The sequence below is a fragment of the Fukomys damarensis genome, unplaced genomic scaffold (genome assembly GCF_012274545.1).
Source record: "Fukomys damarensis isolate Sample0158 unplaced genomic scaffold, DMR_v1.0_HiC HiC_scaffold_18, whole genome shotgun sequence".
In the NCBI taxonomy this organism is placed as follows: Eukaryota; Metazoa; Chordata; class Mammalia; order Rodentia; family Bathyergidae; genus Fukomys; species Fukomys damarensis.
In genome coordinates this window covers 43,693,241-43,714,692 of record NW_022900930.1, presented here as the reverse complement: position 1 = coordinate 43,714,692, position 21,452 = coordinate 43,693,241, and the positions used below count along the sequence as shown (strand labels likewise).

Here is a 21,452-nt window from a genome sequence, read left to right as displayed (position 1 = left end):
GTCAAGGTAAGACCACACCTATATACCATCACAAAAGCTAAGACCATTGAGTCAAGGTAAGACCACACCTATACGCAGTCAGAAGGGGAAGTTTGTAAGACAAAGGACTGGCTTTAGCATGTCACCTTCAGGTTCACCTTCAGGACTTCACAGTCCGGGGCTCAGGGTCAGCACTTTGGCCGCCCATCCTCTTGTGCCTCAATATCTCCACATCTCTAGGAACATCTAATTGTTCCTAACCTTTCCTGGGCCCAGAATACAATTCTACAGATAATGAACAAATAGTAATAAAGACAAAATAGAACAGAATTATAGATGAACCCAATGTCCCCAAACTGCAGGCAGAGAGGCCAGCTATTCTCTTCACGGCTGACTTTGCATGCGGTGTGTGCCAAGGACCTCCAGGAGGCTTAACCCCGTGGGGACGATACCTCTGGTCTGGTTTCTGCCAGGTGACCGGCATTGTCACGCAGACTCTACTGGCGTGGTCGTGGCACAAAGGTATGGAGGAAGGGAGAGAGAGACAGAAGTAAGAGACAGAGAATGAGTGGAGAGGGGGAGAAAAAGGCAAGGACAGACAAAGAGACAGGAACTCGGCCTAGGAAGCCCACAGGAATTAGAGTTGATTTTCCTCACTCTAGTGTGACCGGATGATGTATTCATGGTATTTCCGGTGTCTCTAAGCCCTGAATATTTCTCTAACTCTCTCCAGAAAGGGAACTGTAGGATAAACTACTGGAGCTGTAGGCTGGATTGGGCATTACTGACTTCAGGCCGGCCTCACTTCTGACAGATTTAGCAAGTGTCTTTCCTTTATGGGGTCCTCGTTTCCTCTTCCATGAAGCAGGAAGAAGAATACCTGGTTTCCTGCCATGTTTAGAAGTGTGGGGAGAAGCAGAGATTGATCTGTTCCTGGAAGGAGAGTGAGGTTAAATTTGGAGGCGGTCCAGCGTGACCTGAGCTTCCCGTGTCACATACCTCTGTGTAAATCACTGTCGAACCCAATGCTGTGAAGTTTTCTTCCTGGTCTCTTCTGAGAGTGGTACAGTGTTACCTCTTACCTTTAGATCTTGGACACTTTTGAGCCAGTTTTTCCGCCTGACGTACAGTGGGGCCAGCTTTACTCTTCCTCATACGGCGGTTCAGTTGTCCTACGCCATTTGCTGAAATAACTGTCCCTTCCCCACTCAGGGCTCCAAATGCCCTTGCTAACAATTGTTTGTCCATGATACACAGAGTTTACTTCAGGGCACTCTATTCTCTTCCGTTGGCCTAACTATCTGTCTCTCTGCCCGTACCTCACTCTTTTGCTTATTCTAGTTTTGCGTTAAGTTTTGAAACCCAGAAGTCTTAGTCTTCCTGCTGTGGTGTTTGCTCTTCTTTGCCAGATTGTTTTGCTATTTGGAATTCCTTGAGGTTACAGACAAGTTTTTCTATTTCTTAAACAAACAAACAAACAAACCTGAAACTAAAGAAGAATCAGTGAGATTTTGATAGAATTTGCCTAGAATGTGTAGACCACTGTGGATAATCTTGCCATTTTAATAATATTAAATCTTCCAATCTACTCACACAACATGTCTTATACATTTAGCTCTGTGATTTGCTGCCCCAGGAATCTACAGTTTTCAGTGTTCATGTTAATTTTTTTTTCACATAATTGCAAATAAAATTGTTTCCAAAATTTCCTATTTGGGTTCTTTATTGCTAGAGTCCATAAATGCGCTTAAGCTTCATATGTTGACTTTGTATTCTATAATTTTGTCACATTTGCTAATTAACTAGCAGGCTCTCTTCTCTTGGATTATTAGGATTCTATGTATCACATCATGTCATCTGCAAACATATCTTTGTACTTTCCCCTTTCTAATTTGGATGCCTTTTTTCCCCTTCTTTCCTTGCTTTGTCTTCTGGTATATACTGGTTAGAAGCAGCTGGTAAATACATCTTTGTCTTGTTCATGACCTCAGGGGAAAACGTAAGCCTTTCGCCACTGAGTATAAGGATAGCTGTGGGGTCTTCGTAGTTGGCCTTGATCAAGTTGAGAAAATTTCCTTCTCTTTCTGGTTTAACTCATGTAAGTGAGTTAAACTTCATCAAATGCTTTTTTATGAACCAGTTGAGATGATAATGTAGCATTTTCCGTCATTCTCTTGATGTGATGTTACATCGACTGTTTTTAATGTTGAATCATTCCTGCACTCCAGGAGTGTCACTTGGTCATGGTGTATAATTCTTTCAGTGTGCTCTTGAATTCTCTGTGTTAGTTTTCAGTTGAGGGTTTTTGCACCAGTATTCATAGGGGATATCGATTGGTCTGTAGTTTTCTTTCTTCATAGTGTCTTTATTTGGTTTTAGTATCAAGATAATGCTGGCCTCCTAAAATAGGAAAAATTTCTTCCTCAATTTTTTGGAAGAATTGGAGAAGGACTGACGTTAACTCTTCTTTAAATATCTGGTGGAATTCATCACATAGTGAAACTATGTGGACCAGGATGGGTGGCTTTTTGGTTTTTTTTATGTGGTGCTAGGAATTACAACCCAGAGCCTAGCACATACTGGGCAAGAGCTCTACCACTGAGCTATACCCCCAGCCCTTCATTGAGAGATTATAAATTACTGCTTCAATCTCTTTACTCATTATAGACCTGTTACAATTTTCTATTTCTCTATGACTCAGTCTTGGTAGTTCTGTTTTTTTGGGAATTGGTCCATTTCATCTAAGTTATCCAATTTGCTAAATAACCAATGATGTCACCCAATTGACCATATTAATTTTTTTATAATCCTTTTTATTTCTGTAAAATATCATTTCTTTAAATTTTGTAGTAATTTCTCCAGTTTCATGACTGATTTTAATAACTTGAGTCTTCTGTCTGTTTTTACTAGTCAATCTGGCTGACAGTCTGTCAGCTTTGTGGATGGCTTTTAAAGAACCAATTTTTGGTTTTGTTGATTTTTCCTTATAGTTTTTCTGTCCTTTATTTATCTCTGCTGTGACTTTTTTTCCTGCTAGCTTTGCATTTATTTTGCTCTTCTTTTTCTAGCTCCTTAAAGTGTGAATGTGGGTTGTTGATTTGGGACCTTTCTTTTTAATGCAAGCATCTGCAGCTTCCCCGTGAAAGCACCTGACACTGTAGCACACACAGCTTTCCCTGCTCCCCACCTGCCTGGATCTATTGTTTTCATTTTGCTCAAGTTGTTCTCTAATTTCCCTGTGATCTTGTCTTTGACTTATAGTGTGCTGGTTGTAGGCTGGGGATGTTGCTAAGGGGTAGAATGCTTGCCTAGCACATGTAAGGCCCAGGTCCAATCCCCAGCACTGCTGTCAATCAATCAATCGATCATGTTTTAAAATTCCCACTTATCTGTGATTTTTTTCTAGCCTTTCTCCTGCTGTTTTCTGGCTTCATTTCATTGAACTCAGAAGAGATACTTTGTTACGGCTTCAGTTATTTTGATTTATTAGGATTTGTTTTGTGGCATGACGTTGTCTATTTTGGAGAATATTCCATGTGTGTACGTTAGGAAAAGGTGTATTCTTCTGTTGTGGAATGGACTGTTCTACATCTCTTTGATACATTCAATTGTTGTTGAGGTCCTCTATTTCCTTATTTATCTTCTATTTGGGTTATCCATTATTAAAAATGCAATATTAAAATCCCCAACTAATATTATGGAGTTGTCTATTTCTCGAATTAATTCTGTCAATGTTTGCTTCACACATTTTGGATCACTGATGCTCAGTGAATATGCTGAAACTGCTATATCTTTGTTATTAGTCTGTTTCCTGTGGCTAAAACAGAATACCCGAGGCTGGATGCTTTATAAAGAAAGGAGGTTATGGCCAGGTAATGTGGTACACATCTGCAATCCCAGGTATTTGGGAGACTGAGACAGGAGGATTGAAAGTTCAAACCTAGCCTGGGCAAGTTAGTAAGACCTGTCTCAAGGTAAAAAGTAGAAAGGCTGGGGGATATAGTTCAGTGGTAGAGTTCCATTGGGGTCGATCTCCAGGAGGGAAGAGAGGGAGGGAGGGAGGAAGTTTGTTTCAGTTTTGGAGGTTCAAGAGCATGGTACCAGCACCCACTTGGCCTTGGCGAAGGCTTCTCTAGCAGCATCACATGGTAGATGACAGATGCAAAAGTGAGAGATCATCACACTGTGAGGCAGGAAGCCAGGGGAGGGCCAGGCTTGCTCTTCTATGACAGCCCTCTGGGGAGGACCAGCCTGGTCTGCATGAGAACTACAGTGTTCTTTCCAAGGCTGGAGCCCCGGTTGCCAAGTCATTTCTCATGAGGCTTCTCCTTGTAAAGGTCTCACCACCTCCCAGTCCCAACACTGCCCCTCGGGGACTGAGCTTCCCACCCGGGACTCCTGGGCACATGCTTAAATCATATCTGAACCATGGCAGTGGCATCAGCAGATGATCACCCTTTCAGCCACGTACAGTATCCTTCTCTGTCTCTTATAACACACCTTGTTCTTCTCTTGTTACTATAGTCATCCTTGCTCTCTTGGTTACCATGTGCACCATCCTTTTTCTACATGTGCCTGTAGATCTAAAGTAGTCTATTGTAGGTAGCATATAGTTGGACCTTTGTTTTGTTTTGTTTTGAGACAGGTTCTTACTATGTAATTCAGACTAGCCTTGAACTCATGGTGATCCTCCTGTCTCAGCCTCCTGAGTGCTGGAATTATAGGCACCTGCTACCATGTCCAGCTGGATCATGTTTTGTTTTGGTTTTTGTCCAACTTGACAATCTGTAACTTTTCTTTCTCATAACTGTTGACTGGGGAAACTGATCAATTTAAATGTAAAGAAATTATTGACACTTTCACTTTCTTACACCAGAGAAACGATTTGGTATACCCAAAATGTACCAATAAAATTAATAATAATAATAATAATAATAATAATAAGAAGAAGAAGAAGAAGAAGAAGAAGAAGAAGAAGAAGAAGAAGAAGAAGAAGAAGAAGAAGAAATAATTACTGACAGGCAATGATCTATTTTGCCATTTTGTTATTAGCCTTCTGTATGTTTTTAGTTTTTCTGACCCTCATATCTTCTATTACTATCTTTCTTTGTGTTTAGTTGTTTTCTTTGGGGTGAGATATTTGATTCAATTCTCATTTCCTTCAGTATATATTCTACAGATATATTTTGCCATTACCTTGTGGATTGCAATAACATCCCAAAGTTATATCAACCCAACTTGAATTGATGCCAGCTTACACTTCAATTGCATACAAAAGCTATTCCTATATAGGTCTGTCCCCTCCATTTCACGTCATTGATGACACAATGACATCTTTATGTGTTGCAAACCCAGGAACACAGATAGGTTTTATAAATACTTTTATTCATTGTCTTTTAATCCTATGTTTTAAAAGTGGATTTAGAGACCAAAATTACAATCATTGTGATGGTTAAAATCTCGAATGTCCCCCAAAGTCTCCTGCATTTTGAGGTGGTGGTGGTGAACAGTGATTGGCTCATGGAGGTGCTGTCCTCACGAGCGCTTTCATCCATGGATGAGTTCAGGCGCTATTAGGAGGTGGGGCCTGAATGGAGGGACAGGTCACTGGGTGCATGACCTGGAAGGGTTATCTTGTCCTAGGCTTCTGCCTTCTCTCTGTTTGCTGGCCGCCACAGGATGGGTATCTGTCTTCCACCAGGCCCCTTCCACCAGGCCATTCCTGCCTCGGAGCCAGCTGACTGTGGACTGAACCCACTGAAACCATGAGCCAAAATCATCCCCTCCTCCTTTAAGTTGTGGGTGTTGGGTATTTTGTCCCAACAACAGGAAAGTGACCAGTACACTAGCTTTTACATTTGCCTATGTATTTACCATGAATGGAGATCTTTATATATTTCTTCTTAAGTTACCATTTACCATTCTTTCATTTCAGCCCAGTGGACTCCCTCAGCATTTCCCGCAGAGCAGCTCTAGTGGTAATGAATTCCCTCATCTTTTGCTTACCTGGGAACGCCATCATTTCCCCCTCATTTTTGGAGGATAGCCTTGCTGGATATAGAATTCTTGGCTTGTAGGTTTTTTGTTTTTTGTTTTTTTTCCTCTTCCTGTTAGTACTTTAAATATATCATCCCAATTCCTACTGGCTTCCAAGATTTCTGCTGAGAAATTGGCTGGCAATTTTATTGAGAATCACCATACCCCAGTTGCTCCTCTCTTGCCATTTTCAAGATTCTCTCTTTGACTTCAGTTTTCAAAAATGTGAATATGTGTCTCCGTGTAAATCTCTGAATTTATCCTACTTGGAGTCTTTTGAGCTTCTTGGAATTTTAGATTTCTGCCTTTCTTTAATTTTGGGAAGATTTAGGTTATTGTTGCTCCAGATGACCTCTCTGTACTTTTCTCTGGCTTTTCTCCTTCTTGGATTCTCTCTGGGCATGTATTGGTCTGCTTGGCAAGAGTCTCAAAAGTCCCTTAGCTCTGTTTGCTGTTCTTCATTCACTTTTTCTTTCTGTTCCTTAGGCTCCATACTTTCAATCAATATATCTTCAGGTTCGCTATTTCTTTCTTCTCCCTTGCAGATCAGAGTTTGAATACCTCTCCTGAAGTTATCATTGCTGTTATTATTTTTTCATCTCCAGAATTTCTACTTGGTTCCCATTTATACTTTCTATGTCTTTGCTGATACTCTAACTTTGCTTATACATTGTTAGTCTGATTTCTTTTGTTTCTTTGTGTTTTCCTTTAGGTTTTTTAATATCCTCAAGACAGTTTAAAACTTTGTCTACCAAGTCTAATGTCTAGGCTTCCTCAGGGATATTTTTGTCTATTTGTATTTTCCTTTGAATGGGCTGTATTTTCCTATTTTTTCTGTATGCCTTGTGATTTCCTTGTTTCTGATGTTGAAAATGCAGCTTTTGGGCAAGAACACCACCCCACCTCCTGGCCTTGCTGATAGGTGTGTATTAGAGCAATGCTTCATGGACTAGCTGGGTGGGGCTGAGCCCGGGGGTCACGTGACAGGAAGCGGAAGTCATGCCAGTAAAGAGCATAGTCTGGCATAGAAGGCACTTGTCTTGCCCCATTCTCCTTTTTACACAGCTGCTTCTGAATATCTTACTTTCCTGAAGGCCCTCACCCCTCGCTGCTCCTCTGATAGGACCTCTCAATCTGTAATCTGTGTCATAGGCATCAGGAGTCTGTAGTCTCTGCTGCTTTCCTGAGTAGTGCCTGCCACTTTTCTCACCTGAGATCCCTGCTGGGCAAAGTGGAGACCAGTCCTGCAGGTGATGCCCAAACAGGCAAGAATGCTGCCAGTTCCACTCCAGTCTGCGGGTGGAAACAAGGACCTGAGCTATCATCTCCTACAGACCAAGAAGTCTCCTGCACTCGGAGGAGGTGGACAAGGGAGAAAGAGAATGAAATTTCCCATCCTTTTTAAGGAGGCTTCCCTCGCCCACACTGGGGATTGAACCTGGAACCCAGGGGGCTTTACCACTGAGCTTCACCCCTAGCCCTTGTATTTTGAGACAGGTCTCACTAAATTGCCCAGAATGGCCTCAAATTTGTGACCCTCCTGCCTCAGCCTCCCGAGTAGCTGGGATTACAGATGTGCCCTGCCATGCCCAGCAAGGAGGCTTTTCTTGAATGGACATTCATTAGCTTGCTCTAGACCTTCAACTGTTTTCTAGACCTGCTCTGAAGTTCAGCAAGTTTGTGTGTATTCATGTGTGCATGGGTGTGTGTGTGTGTGTGTACATGTGGGTTTCTAGTGGGGAACAAGCACTTGGAGCTTCCTAGTCCTACATTATGCTAACATCGCCAGGATTGATTTTTTTTAAAAACCTTATTGTGATAGGCTTCACATTCACCAATGTTAAAGTGCTGTATGGCCGGGTGTGGTGGCACATCCTGTAATCCCAGTGGCCTAAAAGACTGAGGCAGAAGGATCGTGAGTTCAGGTCTACTCCAGGCAACTTGGCAACTTATGGAGACCCGGCCTCAACATAAAAAATACAAAAAGGTCTAGAGATGTAGCTCAGTGCAAAGGCCATGGGTACAATGCAAGTGTAGAATTCAGTGGATTTTAGATTATGTGCAGCTATCACACAGTTTTCGAACTGTTTCATGCCATGTTCTTGGCCGCCTTCCCTACCCGTCACTCCACTCCCCGCTAACCCACAGCCTCTGACCCCATGTATTGCCTATTCTGGATGTCAAATTTTGTGACTGGCTTCTTTCACTTAGCACAATGACTGTCCTGCTCCCCCTCTTCCTGAGCCCCCGGCCCTGAAGCGGGCACAGGACATGGCAAAGAGAGGGACAGGCAGCCCCTCAGATGGGTCCCAAACTGGAGTTGCAGCCACTGGCTGTGATGTGAGGAGAGACAGAAGGAGGTGAAGCTGTTGGCCAGTGAAGTGTAAAACACAGTTTCACCAGGACCTGGGTAACAGAGGGAAGCACAGTAGTCAGGACGGGAGAGGAGGCGAGGAAAGTGGTCAAGGAAGCAGACAGCAGAATGAGCTGAAAGACGGGGTGCAGGGGGAGTCACAGGGGAGCAAGAGAGAGGAGAGATGGTGACCTGAGCCCTCAGCTGCCCCACAGTGCGATTTTAGGGACAAAGTCTGTAACGATGACCGTGTCTAAGAAAGTGGGTGTGGAGAGGTGTGGGAGAGGCTGGAGATGGAAAATAAACCAGGCTGTCAGGGGCTGGGGAGGGTGGGACAGCTGTGACTGCTGATGAGTGCTGGACTTCTTTGGAATTGATGAAATGATCTGGAAATTAAACAAAAACTGTTTTGGCTTTTGAGACAGAGTCTTGCTATATGGTTCAGGCTGGCCTTGAACTCACCGTGTTCCTCGGGCCTCAGCCTGTGAGTGCTGGGATCACAGGTGTGCGCCACCACACCCGGCCGGAAATGACCTGTAATCAAATAGCCGGGATGGGTGTACAACTTTGTGAGTGTACTGACACTCTGAGTTGGGCCTGTTCGGAGTGCATTGTAGCGGGTGTGAATTTCATCTCAATGTTTGATTAGGAATGAAAGGAACTCGACCATGGGGAATTGATCCATTATAGCTCAGGGATTCCCAAGGGCACTGGGAAAGGCGCAGGAGGAAGGAAGAGTGTGTATCTGAGCCTGGGTAGAGAGAGAGGCGAGGCTGGGTGGAGGTGGAGTCGGGATTAGAAGGAGGAGGCCTGGACCCAGCAGACCCCAGTGGCTGGAGGGGCTGGGGCTTCTCAGGAAGTCACCTGGTGTGGCCTGAGTAATAGTCTGGAGGTGGCCCCATCCCAGGTGACTGAAGGAGGAGACAGGGGCTTCAGGCACTGAGGGATCCAGCCATGGGAGCTTCTGGGGTGAGACAGTGGAGCACAGGAAGCTCAGCTGTGGGAAGGGAGAGTCCAGTCCCAGGCTTGAACATGGCCCCAGATCTTATCTCTCAGAGCGAAAGGCATGTCCTGTGAGTCTCAGGAGAAAGATCAGGTTTGAAAAAGCCAAGCACTGCTGCTTTCTGCCAGGAGCCTCTGAAGGAAAACAAGTCAGGGAGCGTTAGATAAACAAGCCAAAGGGATCCAGGACTGGGGGCCCGATGTGCGTGATTAGCTTCGTATTGATGTTTATGGAGAGCTTATGCGCTGTTAAGTGAAAGTGAGGACTGTAGAAGGGCAAAGAGCAAGTTGGTCATGCATTTAAATGTGTTTTCTTAAGCAACTACATACTCCAGGTAGGGAGCTCGGAATGAGGATGCGCGCTCCAGGACTTAATGGGCTGTGGTATGTGTTGGGGTGTGAATGGGGCAGCTACCATTGAAATACAAAATAATCCATTATAAATATATAAGAATAATGAGAAAAGGCTTCGGATGATCTGATTGTATCTAACAGGAATCTGATCAATGGTCAAGGCAAATTTCGCAGAGGAAATGACACTCCAGCTACCCAGTAGATGGGCTGGCAGTGAGCCAGGCCCTAGCAAGGCTCTGATGCAAGGCAGAGCTTAAGTGACTCGTGAGAGTTAACATGTGAGAGGTGGAGGGTGGTAGACACAGCTAGAAAGGCTGGAAGAGCCAGATCATGCAGGGCATAGGACGCCATGTGGAGGATTCTGGGCCTTATGCTAAGAGCAAAAAGATGTAAGTGGGAAGACAAGAGGGTAGCAGCAACATGCAGTGGAGCAGAGAGGTTAAGTGTATGGACCCTCGAGCCAGACTGCCTGGGTTCAAATCCCAGGTTTGCCACTTACTAGCTGTGTGACCTAGATGAGGTTAGCTAAACTCTCTATGCCTCAGTTTCCTCTCTGGAACATGGGGTGGTAATGTACACTACCTGCTTTATAGTGTTGGCATGAGGATTGAGTGGTCAAAGTGCCTGGCACACAGATGCTGAGTGGCTGGGGTAAGTGGGGTAAGTGGGCTTCACAGCAGTGACCCTGCACTACGGATTCTCCCCTAAGTGGCCTAACAGCTGTCAGCACCCAGGAAAGTTCTGGCTTCTCCAGTGGCTGCCATTTTGAAGACAAGAGTCTCTTGGCCTCAGGCAACCGTTTTGGTAGCATTATTCTCTGCCTATGGCTGTCTTGGGACTTTGTGAGGAAAAGGACAGTGCTCAACCCATCACCAGGGGTCAGCATGTGGCCTGAGTAAGGGGAGGGATGGGTACACGTGTTACCAGATGATGGGACCCGTGGGGCCTCTTTCCAGGTCCTTGGTGTCCCAAACAAAGAAGTGAACAAGGCATACAGAAAAGGCAGCGAGGGCACACATTTATTGAAAGTGAGAAAGAGGTACACTCTATAGGACGAGAGCAGGCTGGTAAATAGGCTCACAGTGACCCTGAGGATAAAGCCACAGGGGTCTTTAATATTCAGAATACCTACACTGAAGTCCCCCTGGTGCAAACAAGATATTAGAACATTTCTCCGATCAAAAGTCACTTTTTCGTCACATCACATGTAAACGGTCATATCGAAAAATTCTCTTGGCCTCTCGCCAGATGTAAATGAAGGATCAGAAACAGTGTCATTTGACTGGTTGTGTCTATATGGAAATGAAAGATTGAGAATAGCACCTTCTGATTGGTCCTGCAAACAGTGCCAGATTCAAATGAAAATAGCACTTTTCTGATTGGTCCACGGTGCTTAGGAGCCATAAGCCTGACTCATTTTGGGACTTGTGTTCTGTGCATGTTTGTTCTTTCTTTCTTTCTTTCTTTCTTTCTTTCTTTCTTTCTTTCTTTCTTTCTTTTTTTTTTTGTACCGGGGATTGAACTTGGGTCCTTGTGCTTGCAAGGCAGGCCACCGAACTGCTGAGCTAACTCCCTGGCCTGCATGTTCTTTCTTTTTAAGAAACATCTCACTCCACATGTTAGCTGTGGTTTTTTACAACTTTTGACACACTGACCAGTTGGCTATCCAGTTTGCCCTAGCCCGGCTGTCCTACCTCAGAGCCACCAGTGGAATAGGGCACTTGCACTCTCCATATATTCCAGAGCATTATTACTCGCTGGGCACCTCCTTCCGTGTGACACAATTCATGCCATTCTCCCATTGATCTTGGCAAGGGGCTACTGTTAGACGCTTTCTGCTCAGGGAGATCTTGGAAGGAAGTTATGTGTGTGGGGGCGGGGTGGGTCATACTCAGGAGCTGAGTGATTCAGAAATGCGTTTAACTTGAAGCCTAAAGGACAGCTTTTTGCTAAAGTTTGGCCTCCTAGAAGCAGGAATTGAACCAGAAAGCAGGAAACAGTTGCTCTCCTGGTTATGTTATTGTCCTTAACAAGGGCTGGGGGTATCCAGGGTCATTTTATTTGTTTTTGAAAGGGGACAGGGGTGGATCTTAGGGAGGACCTAGGAGGTGGCGTCTCCAGAGGTGGGGAGTATGCAGGGCCCAGCCCAGCCCCACAGGCCTCCTTCTCCAGAGGCTCTGATTTGGGGAGAGTGCTGAGCTCAGCACAGCAGCAAGGTGCAGCCTGTCACTCCCTCTGTTCCTGCACCCTGTGCGCCCAGCTGACCTTCCCAAGCCGCCTCGGGCAGGCAGTCCACCCTCTCCTGCGCCGATCACTCTGTTCAACCATATCCTCCTTCGGGCGGCCCAGGCTGAGGAGACTGGTGGCCTGGAGGTTGGAGAGGCAGAGGTCCCAGGGGCATAGCTCAGCCAAAGCGGAAGTCCTCACCCAGGCCTGGGCCTGGGATCCCCAGCCCCCAGGGTCAGCCAGAAAGCTGTGCTACAGGCTCCTGTGAGGACCTCTTAGCAGGCTTCCGCCCTGGCAGCCAGGACAGGAGTGGCAACAAAGCTCTACCATGCCAGGACTGCAAACTGAGTCCAGCTTGGAGCAGGCCCAAGTTCTCCCGAGGGACATGTGTGGGGTGACGGATTAGCTGCTGGAGCCCAGACCGCCGGCTGCCACCCTCCCCAAGCTTCCCGGAGCTCTATCCTGCTGGGCGGCCCTGGGCTGGGGTCGGGCACAGGGAAGGGCCCTACAGAAGGCCCTGCTGTTGGAGTGGTTCCTTCCTTGGGTTCCAGGTGTCCACCGACGGGACGATGATGCTGGTTGCCGCAACCTTGTGTCTGGGTCTCCTGATGGTGGCCGCTGGTGACAAAGAAGACGAGTGCGTCTACAAGCCCCTGTCTGATGAGGACGCCGTGCTGTGCAAGTAAGGTGGCGGGAAGGGTGGGGGAGCACTGCCCCGGGCCAGCTGTGAGGGCTCCCCAACAGCCCAGCCCTTCCTGCTGGGGCCCAGAGCGAGCCTCCCCCGCAACCAACAGCCCAGAATGTTCCCTCCCCGCTGTTCAGGCTGCACTTCACTGGCTCCCTGTTAGAAAAGCAACTTTGTCCAGATGCCTGGGCCGGGCTCTGGGCTCCCTGGGCCACTCTGAGGCCACACCCTCTGCAGTTTGGTGGCTAAGAAAGGCACTGTCTGCAGAGCCCCTCTCAGAAACGGGAGAGGGGGGAGAAAGAGCTTTCACTTCTTAGATCAGTATAGACCCACACTCAAGCGGCTGAGGCAGGGGAATCACCGTGAGTTCCAGGCCAGCCTGAGCTACATAGTGAGGCCCTGTCCCAATAAAACAACAAAAAAGAACTTTAACTTTTTACTCCATCTTCTTCTGCACATTTGAATCTTCGCGTTTAGAATAAAAATCTCCTAAAAAGTTATGTAGTTGGATCCTAGGAAAAAATAGTAACACATTTTGTTCATATTAGAACATTTTTCAATGTGTGTGGTACTGGAGCTCGAGCCCAGGGCCTTTGCGCTGAGCTATATCCCCAGACATTTTTATTTTTTATTTTGAGAAAAGGATCTCACTAAGTTGCCCAGACTGGGCTTGAACTTGCAGTCCTTGAAATGAATCATCTTAACCAAATTAATGCTAAAGAGACCCTGGATCTTGGAGGGGGGGGTGTCAGAAGGGCAGACTTTTAAAAAATTGGCACAAAGAGTTTTTAATATATCTATTCAAAAGTCTGGCTTATATTTCTGAGTTTCAAAAACAGGTGATAGCAGGGTACAAATCAACACAAAAATCAATAGTGTCCGTACAACAATAATTAACTCACTGAGAAAAAAAAAATTAGAAAAACAATACCATTCACGGTAATAGTAAGAAAAATTAAATACTTAGGAACTAATGTGACCGAGGAAGCAAAAGACCTCTATAATAAAAACCTCAGGACTCTGGAAAACGAAATTGAGAAAGAGGACATCAGAAAATGGAAAGATATGTGGTCAAGATGGTCATACTGCCAAAACGGTGTGCAGCTGTAATGCAATCCCAATCAAAGTGCAGGACCTTCTCCACAGAGCCAGAGAAAGCAACCCTACAATTCACATGGGATCAGAAGAGACCCAAGATGGCAAAAGCAGTTTCAGGTAACAAGAGCAAGGCAGGAGGCATCGCAATCCTGGATGTCAGGTTAGATCTCAAAGCTACAAATGGCATGGAGCTGGCACACAGATGGGTGCACTAATGGAACAGAAGAGAGGGTGAAGAAATGGCCCCGGGGCACTCAGCTCTCCAGTCTCTGACAGAAGGGCCAAGAAAGACAGACTGTACCACATGCTGCTTGAGAAAGCTGGCTACTACTGACGTACTGACGTGCAGATGAAATCTAGAGCTGTACATGCCTACTACTGAACCAAAATCAAAATGGATCAAAGACACTTAGCCTGCTGGGAAACAAAATAGGTAAAACTCGAAGAAATCGGGGTATGTGAGGACTTCCTGACCAGAACCCCCGTTGTACAAGAAATAGCACTAGGGATCAACAAGTGGGATCACATCCCATTAAAAAGCTGTGCACAGCAAAGGAAACAACCAACACAGTGCAGTCAGCCTACAGATTTTTTTTTTTTAAATTTGGTACGAGGATTGAACTAAGGACCTTGTGCTTGCAAGGTAGGCGTGGTGCCTCTGAGCTAAATCCCTGGGCCGGCTTATAGAACGGGAAAAATATTTTTGCACCTACACCTCAGACCTAAGACTAATATCTAGAATATATCAATAACTAAAAACATAGATCCCCAATAAAAAAAATGGCAACTTAAATGAATAGATACTTCTCAGAAGTACAAATGGCCAATAAGTTCATGGAAAAGTGTTTTGATATCCCAGGTTATCAGAGAAATGCAAGTTAAACAACACCGAGATTCCATCTTACTCCAGAAAGAATGGCTGTCATCAAGCAACGAAGTATTGACGCATGCTGGCAAGGCTGCTGGGAAGAAGGGACCCTTCTACATTGGCGGTGGGAATGTAAACTAATACAGCCATTGCAGAAAACAACATGGAGATTCCTCAGAAAACTAAAACTGGAAATTCCATTTGACCCAGCTATTGCCCTTCCAGGGATCTTCCCCAGAGAGTTAAAGAGGTCATGTTACACTGATGCACGCGTGCCCATGTTTATAGCGGCACAGCTCATAATAGCCAAATCCTGGAAACAGGCTATTTGTTCATTAACAGATGATTGGATGAAGAAAGTGTGGTATTTTATGCATAATTTGAGTCTTTTATAGGAAAATGAATGCATCTTGAGACCATAATGTCAAGTGAAATAAATCATGCACAAGCTTAACGATGGCATAGTTTCTCTCATATGAAAACCCCCAATCATACATAATTTAAAGAGCAAAAGAGAAGATAATAGGAAACAGGGAGCTAGATCTCTTGCAAAAGGGAAGGGGACCAAGAGGTGGACAGAGAGGGAAAGGAGAGGAGGGAAAGGCGAGGGAGGAAACAGAATGAAGACGTGCTATGTACACGGACCAACTCCCTGCAAGGAACATAATCCTGAGGTGCTGCAAGCATGGACTAACAGAAATTAAACTTAGAATAAAACACCTCGGCGAGCCCTTCAGGCCAACCCTGGCGAAGTCACAGATGACTGACTTTGTCCCGAGCTGTGACCACTGTCCCATCATTTTCTTTCCTCCTGGGAAACCAGACTCTCCGACGTGGGAGCTCTTCAGCTCCTCCTCTCGGGGAGCACAGGTCTAAGTGGCTCATACCTCACTCCTCCGGCTGGAGGTTTTACCCAGGGGGATATTTGCATGTGTAACAGGAGCCTAACTCAAACCCCCACGGATGGGATTGCAGACACAGAGAGCTCTGGGTGGTTTAGGAGTCAGAAAAGTTCTCTGTCCATGAAAGAGGCTATGCTGACTTGCTAAACGTTTCTCTTCCTAATGAGCAACATATAAATATGCAATTTTAAAGACACCAACCAAGGATTTTTGTGCGTGTGCACGCGTGCGTGCATTTTTGTTTGTTTTCTGAGACAAGATTTCACTATGTACTCCTGGCTGGCCACCAACTCATTATGTATCCTGGGCTGGCCTCAAATTCATGACGCTCCTGCCTCGGCCTCCCAAGTGCCAGGATCACAGCGGTGCCAGGATCATGCTCCAGCAGACACTGAGCAACTTTGCTAAGGACGTCTGACCACCTCCCCACACCCTGTCTGAAGGTTCCTCATTCATGGAGCCAACCAACCATAGGTCAAACTCAAACAGATTTGCAGGAAACTGCCTCTGTACCGGACACGTACAGACATTTTTTCTTCTTGTTATTCCCTAAATTATACAGCATGACAACCACTTCCACAGCTATGACATCCTAGGTGTCATAAATGAACTAGCCATGATCTAAAGGACGCAGGGGACTGTGTAAGTTATGGGAAGACGCGTACCCGTTTATGCAAGGGATGTGAGCACTGGGAGAATTCAGTATCAATGAGAAGTCCTTAGCAGCTACCCAGGAATGGCTGAACGTTCTTCTTGGAAACACAAGCACTTTTTTAGAAAACCTAAACTCTGCCCAGGACCTTATTCCTTACCAACCCTAGGTACAGGCATCTACTAGCACCCCCCCTCCTTATATAGATGGGACACAAACATGGCAAGTGACTCGGAACACACAACTACTCAGCGTCAGGCTCAGGATGTGATGTCACCGACGTTCCATTCCCACCAGCGCTAGGCCGAAGTGTTATAAAGCCCCTGGGTCCCCTGGAGCTCTGCCATGGGAGTGACTGCTTCCTTCTGTCAGTAGGGGCCTTGAAGTTTTGTGCCCCGAGTTGGGGAACATCGGCTGCATGTTCATTCCCGACTGCAATGACTACAGACAGAAGATCACTCGCTGGAGCGAACCCATAGTCAAGTTCTCTGGCGCCTTGAACGTGAGTGGACTGGGCTGGCAGAAGGGGCGCTGGGGGGTGGTTCCTGACTTCCCTCTGAGCTCCCTCCTCTGGGGGCCCCAGGCCGCGTGCACAGCAACAGGGGCGGGAGGGGGGCAGGTGGTCTGCTGGGACCAGATGGACGTACCTTTCCTAAAGCCTGGGATTGTGGGGACGATTTGAGATTGCGGAGTGGAGTAAGAGCGGTGCGTGTGACACTTGCTCATTGCGGCAGGAGACACGCTCTCCTTGGGCCCTAAATCGTCCAAAATAGACGTGGAAGTAGAATCGGAGGTCTAGTCAGTCACAGCTCGCTATTCCGCGCGCGGCTTTGAAACTCGTCGAATTGGCACTTGACACATTTTGATGCAAATTTTGTCCCAGTATTTATTTGTTTGATACTCACTGCACAAGCTAAGAGTTGTCAGTGTCAGCTGCCTTTCTGGCCAAAGCTATTTGTTTGGTTCTTTCATCTTCGGCATTCACAGCGCCTCCCAGAATAGATTAGTGACAAGTACCAGGGTGCCGCTGCAGCGGTCTCTCTCCCTGGGAAGTGGCCAGCACTGCCTGTTCTGGGATCTTCCTGGCCTTGGGGGTCTGGAGCCAGGCCGTGGAGGTGGAAACAGGACGCCAAACCTCACTCCGGGGAGCCGCCTCTGGTCGCCATCTTTCTCTGTCCACTCCCGGGGCTCCATGCTCAAGGCTGACCTCTTGCTGTCAGTTGTGTTTGAGTTGGAAGTAAAATGTCACTGAGGTGCAAGGGTGGTGACATGACCAGGACTCAGGTGCCAAATGGGCAGAGACAGAAGGGTAATGGTGGGGGTGTGGCTTCCGGTCCCTTCTGCAGTGTGGCAGAGAGAGGCCATAGGGGCTCCCCTCCTTTGTCCTGGTGGGGGTCCCCTCTGCTCCACCAGCCAAGCCAGAGGGCAGGCTGCACAGGCCAGCGAGGCAGCAGCCGGGAGACGGGACTGGCACCGCGTGTTACTCCGTCCACTGGGTCGGTTTTCATCTTTCTCCGAGTGTCTTTATGATCAGAGAGCAGATGGACAGAAGGGTCTTGATGTTTTTGCGGCCCCTGTCAAGCAGCTTTGACCTGCTGTCCTGTTTGTAACTGCGATGAGCACCTTCTCCTCTGGGAGGCCAAGAGCGAGCAATGCTTGTGCAAGCACACATGCACACACACACATGCCTGCGTGCGCGCACACACACACACACACGTGCACGCACAACCTGCCCCAGACCCAACAGCTACAAGGAGCAAAGAAAGCTGCTGTGATTTCTGCACTGAGGTGGAGGGTCACAGTGGCAGGGCAGGAGCCCAGGACCTTAGGGACCAGTGTATACACCCCATGGGACAGGCTTTTTCTTGACTTCGCAGTTAATTCACTTTCCCTTGAAATTTCACTTGCAGGGTGAGGTGGCTCAGCCAAATTCTTGTCCCCAGGCTGTCACTCTGGGCTACTGTTTCAGAAGATGTCCACTAGATGGCAGTGAAGGCTTTTCTAGCGCCTATGGTCCCTCCTGAGAGATTCAAAGCCATCTCTGAGGGGGTTTTGCCTGGGCTTAGTTGACACCGTCGGCCTGCTAAATGGGGACACCAAACAGAGAGAAGATACTCTGGGGGGGGCATTCCTGAATTCCAGCTACTTGGGAGGCTGAAGCAGGGGGATTGCAGTTGTAAAGCCAGCCTGGGCTGGGAGACTGTGTCAAAGTGAAAAAGTAAGAGGGCTGGGAGAGAATAAGGAAGAGGAAGCTGTTGCTCTGGGTCTTGAAATCTCCCGCCATATGGAAATGTAATGGAGCCACCTGCTTTACGCCAGGCACTACCCGCGTTATCATTTCACTTAATTCTCTGACCAAATTGGCAAGTCAAGAGAGGCAAGAGAAAAAAAAGCCAACTCAAACTGGCATAAGCCAAAAAAGGGAAGAACTTATTGGTTTACAAACCTGAAAAGTTCCAGGGATAACTTCAGGTCTGGCTGGATCCAGGATTTCAAACAATGTGACCAGGTCAATGTATCTATTCCTTTACTTTGCTTTTCTCTCTGCTGTTTCACTTTATAAAAAGACTCTTTCCCTGTGGTGCCAAGGCTGGATTTATGTCTGACTGGTTCAACAACCCCAGTGGAAAAAGGTGGACCCTTTCCAGCCATTAAAAATCCTAGGTTTGCCCTGCTGGGATCAATACCTATTCTCAAACCAAACAGTGACCTTGGGCAGCTCCCCTTGGTGTCCAAGGATGGAGAGGAGCAGAGGATGAGCCCCAAAGGAGCCGCAGGGGTCATTTACAGAAAGAGGGGGCTGGGCAGGGAACCTGAATGGTTTCTGTGAAATCCAGCCAGTACAGAGTGGGAAACAGACCAAGCTGGGTTCTGACCCTGCTCTGCCCAACTCCCATGGGCTTGACCTGTGGCCCCCCAGCTAGGGCTCCAAGGGAGCCCTTGGGGTGGATGCTGGCACAGTTCGAGGAGACTTGCTAAAGAGATGCTTTCCCTAGTTGGCACAGAAACAGGGGCAGGAAGGACGCTTACTGTGAAGGAGGGTGGTGGCTGGAGCTTCCTGTGAGGGCCCAAGGGACCAATCACCTGCAGAGACTGCGGTTGGCCAAGCTGGAGCGGAAGCAGGTGCATCTGGGAACCAGGTCCCTCCGGAAAGGGTCAGGTGGGCGGGGAGCGCCTGAGCACTTAGACCAACAGGAGGGTCACATGGATTTCCTCTGCGCCCCAGCCTAGGACAGGCAAGGTCGGGGCCACTGCCTGCTCTCCGGGGCAATCAAAGCAATGACACCAGAGCAGCGATCCAAGACCATCACAAGAGGGGTACAGAGGGTGCAGGTCAGCAGCTCGGAGCCCACCTCACGTCTTCCTGCCTCTAAACCTCCTCGGAGGCTGATTTCCCCCTTTTAGGTCTCACTGGCCTCAAAGTTCTTCCTCCCACAGGAAAGCTTTCCTGACTGCCTCCCTCTGGCTTCCCGCCCATCCCTGGCTGGCTGATTTTTGCTGTCCCCTGCCCTGGAAAGGGCATGTTTACTTCTGGCGGTCTTTACTGAGGCTTGCTCCGTTGAATCTCTCGCTCTGTAAGCACTCAGGAGACAAGAGCACGGGTGCATCCTGAGTCACCCATAGCCCCACCAGCCCTGCAATCCATGCTAGTGATCAGGTGACTGGGTGAGGGAGTGAGTGAGCGAATGCAGGATGGCAGGTGCCAGGACACCTCTGGGAGTAGGAGCCCCAGGCTGCCCTTCAAGCTGCAGGAGTCCTGGCCCTGTGATCCCAGCAGCGGTTCTCTGTCCTCCACCCAGGGTGGGCGGATTTGGGGCGGATGGAGAAGCAGGGAGGGAGAGGAAGGAGGCCCGGGGTTCACAGACAGCAAAGCCAGGAAGGAAACACATGGCGAGGGCTGAGCCACGCTGAGGTCGGGGGGCCTTTCCTCCCCCAGTCCCTCCACACCATCCGGCTGCAGCATCTCTGAGCACACCCTGTCCTCATCCTTGGGCCGTGAAGACTAAAAGAGCCCTGAAAAGCACTCTCCCTGGAACCCTTTGGAAGAGCAGCAGTGGCCTCAAACTGGTGGGGAACGTGCACTGCATTTGAGGGAAAGGACAAAAGCCAGGCCCTGTCCCACTGTCCCTCAGACTCCAGAAAGCAGGTGACCCCATCCTGCACCCGCTGTGGAGCAAGCATAACCCTCGCTAGCAGCACTGCCCACAGCTGCCCCCTGGTGGCCACCACCTTGCCCTCATCAGCCCACGGTGGGGACCCAAATTTCAACATGATGTCACAGAGGCTGGGGAGGCAGCGACCTCATGCTGGGCAGGGCCTGGGGTGCTGCCCAGCCCAGAGCAATGAGCCCCGAAGGACACAACCTCTGCTGCCTGCGATGTCCGTGTAGGAACCGCCCTGGTGGCCACAGCAAGCCCTGGGGCAGGCAGGAAGCACAGACATCTGGTGTCAGGGACACAAAGAGACTCACTCAGCAAACATTCCTGCCCCCTGCAGAGGGCCAGGCACCACCCAAGTGCTCCCAGGATGGAGAGAGAGAGAGAGAGAGAGAGAGAGAGAGAGAGAGAGAGAGAGAGAGAGAGAGAGAACCAGCACAGCGGGGCTGAGGCAGAAGGTAGAATCCAGACAGGGTGGGAATCACCAATTTGGGAAGAATTCACGGCTGTGACCAGCCCATGCCTAGCCCCCCACCAAAGCTTTTGTTTTGTGTTTTCAGTACTGGGGATTGAACCAAGGGCCTTTGTACTGAGCTACTTCCTCAGTCCCCCTTTAAAAATTATGTTTTAATTTGGGAGAAGGTCTTGCTAAACGTACCCAGGCTGGGCTCAAACTGGCGACCCTCTGGTCTCAGCCTCCCAGAGTGCTGGGATCACGGGTGTGCGCCACTGGACTGGGCCTTAATAAAGAACATCGCTGGAGGCTGTGGAATGATTTAGGGATTGGCTTGCAGGGGGCGGGCTCCAGGGGAGGAGGGGGCTCATCCAGAAGGTGCTGCCCCGGTGTCCCGGGTTCCTCTGCTCGGGTGGCCGGTGTCCGCCAATGTCACACCTGTGTCGTCTGTGTCACGCCCGCGTCACCTGAGGCCATCTGTCACCAGCCATGCCTCTGGGCAGGCAGGGAGGCAGGGCGGGGTGAAGGGGAAGTGATGACTATCAGCCTGCAAAGAAATTCCCTGGCCCGGGTGATTTCACAGTCCTTGGAGCCGGAGCCGGGTCGGCCTCAGGTTGGAGAGGAGGGGCACTTGCTGCCCGGGGTCTCACTGCCCAAGCCCCGGGGTGGCAGGCTGCCCCCCCCCC

General features: G+C 48.2%; 1 protein-coding gene across 3 annotated transcripts in view; it reads left to right on the top strand.

Annotated features, from left to right (window-relative positions):
• The window catches only part of Pebp4 (phosphatidylethanolamine binding protein 4), a 232,911-nt gene that overhangs the window by 38,296 nt on the left and 173,163 nt on the right, over positions 1 to 21,452 (top strand). For 2 of the 3 annotated variants that reach the window (XM_010624008.3, XM_010624026.3), the window contains 2 exons: positions 12,502 to 12,632; positions 16,528 to 16,657. In XM_010624008.3, the coding sequence (XP_010622310.1) occupies positions 12,502 to 12,632; positions 16,528 to 16,657 (261 nt within the window). The remainder of the gene's footprint in view (positions 1 to 12,501; positions 12,633 to 16,527; positions 16,658 to 21,452) is intronic. The other variant, XM_010624018.3, reaches the window with a different exon arrangement.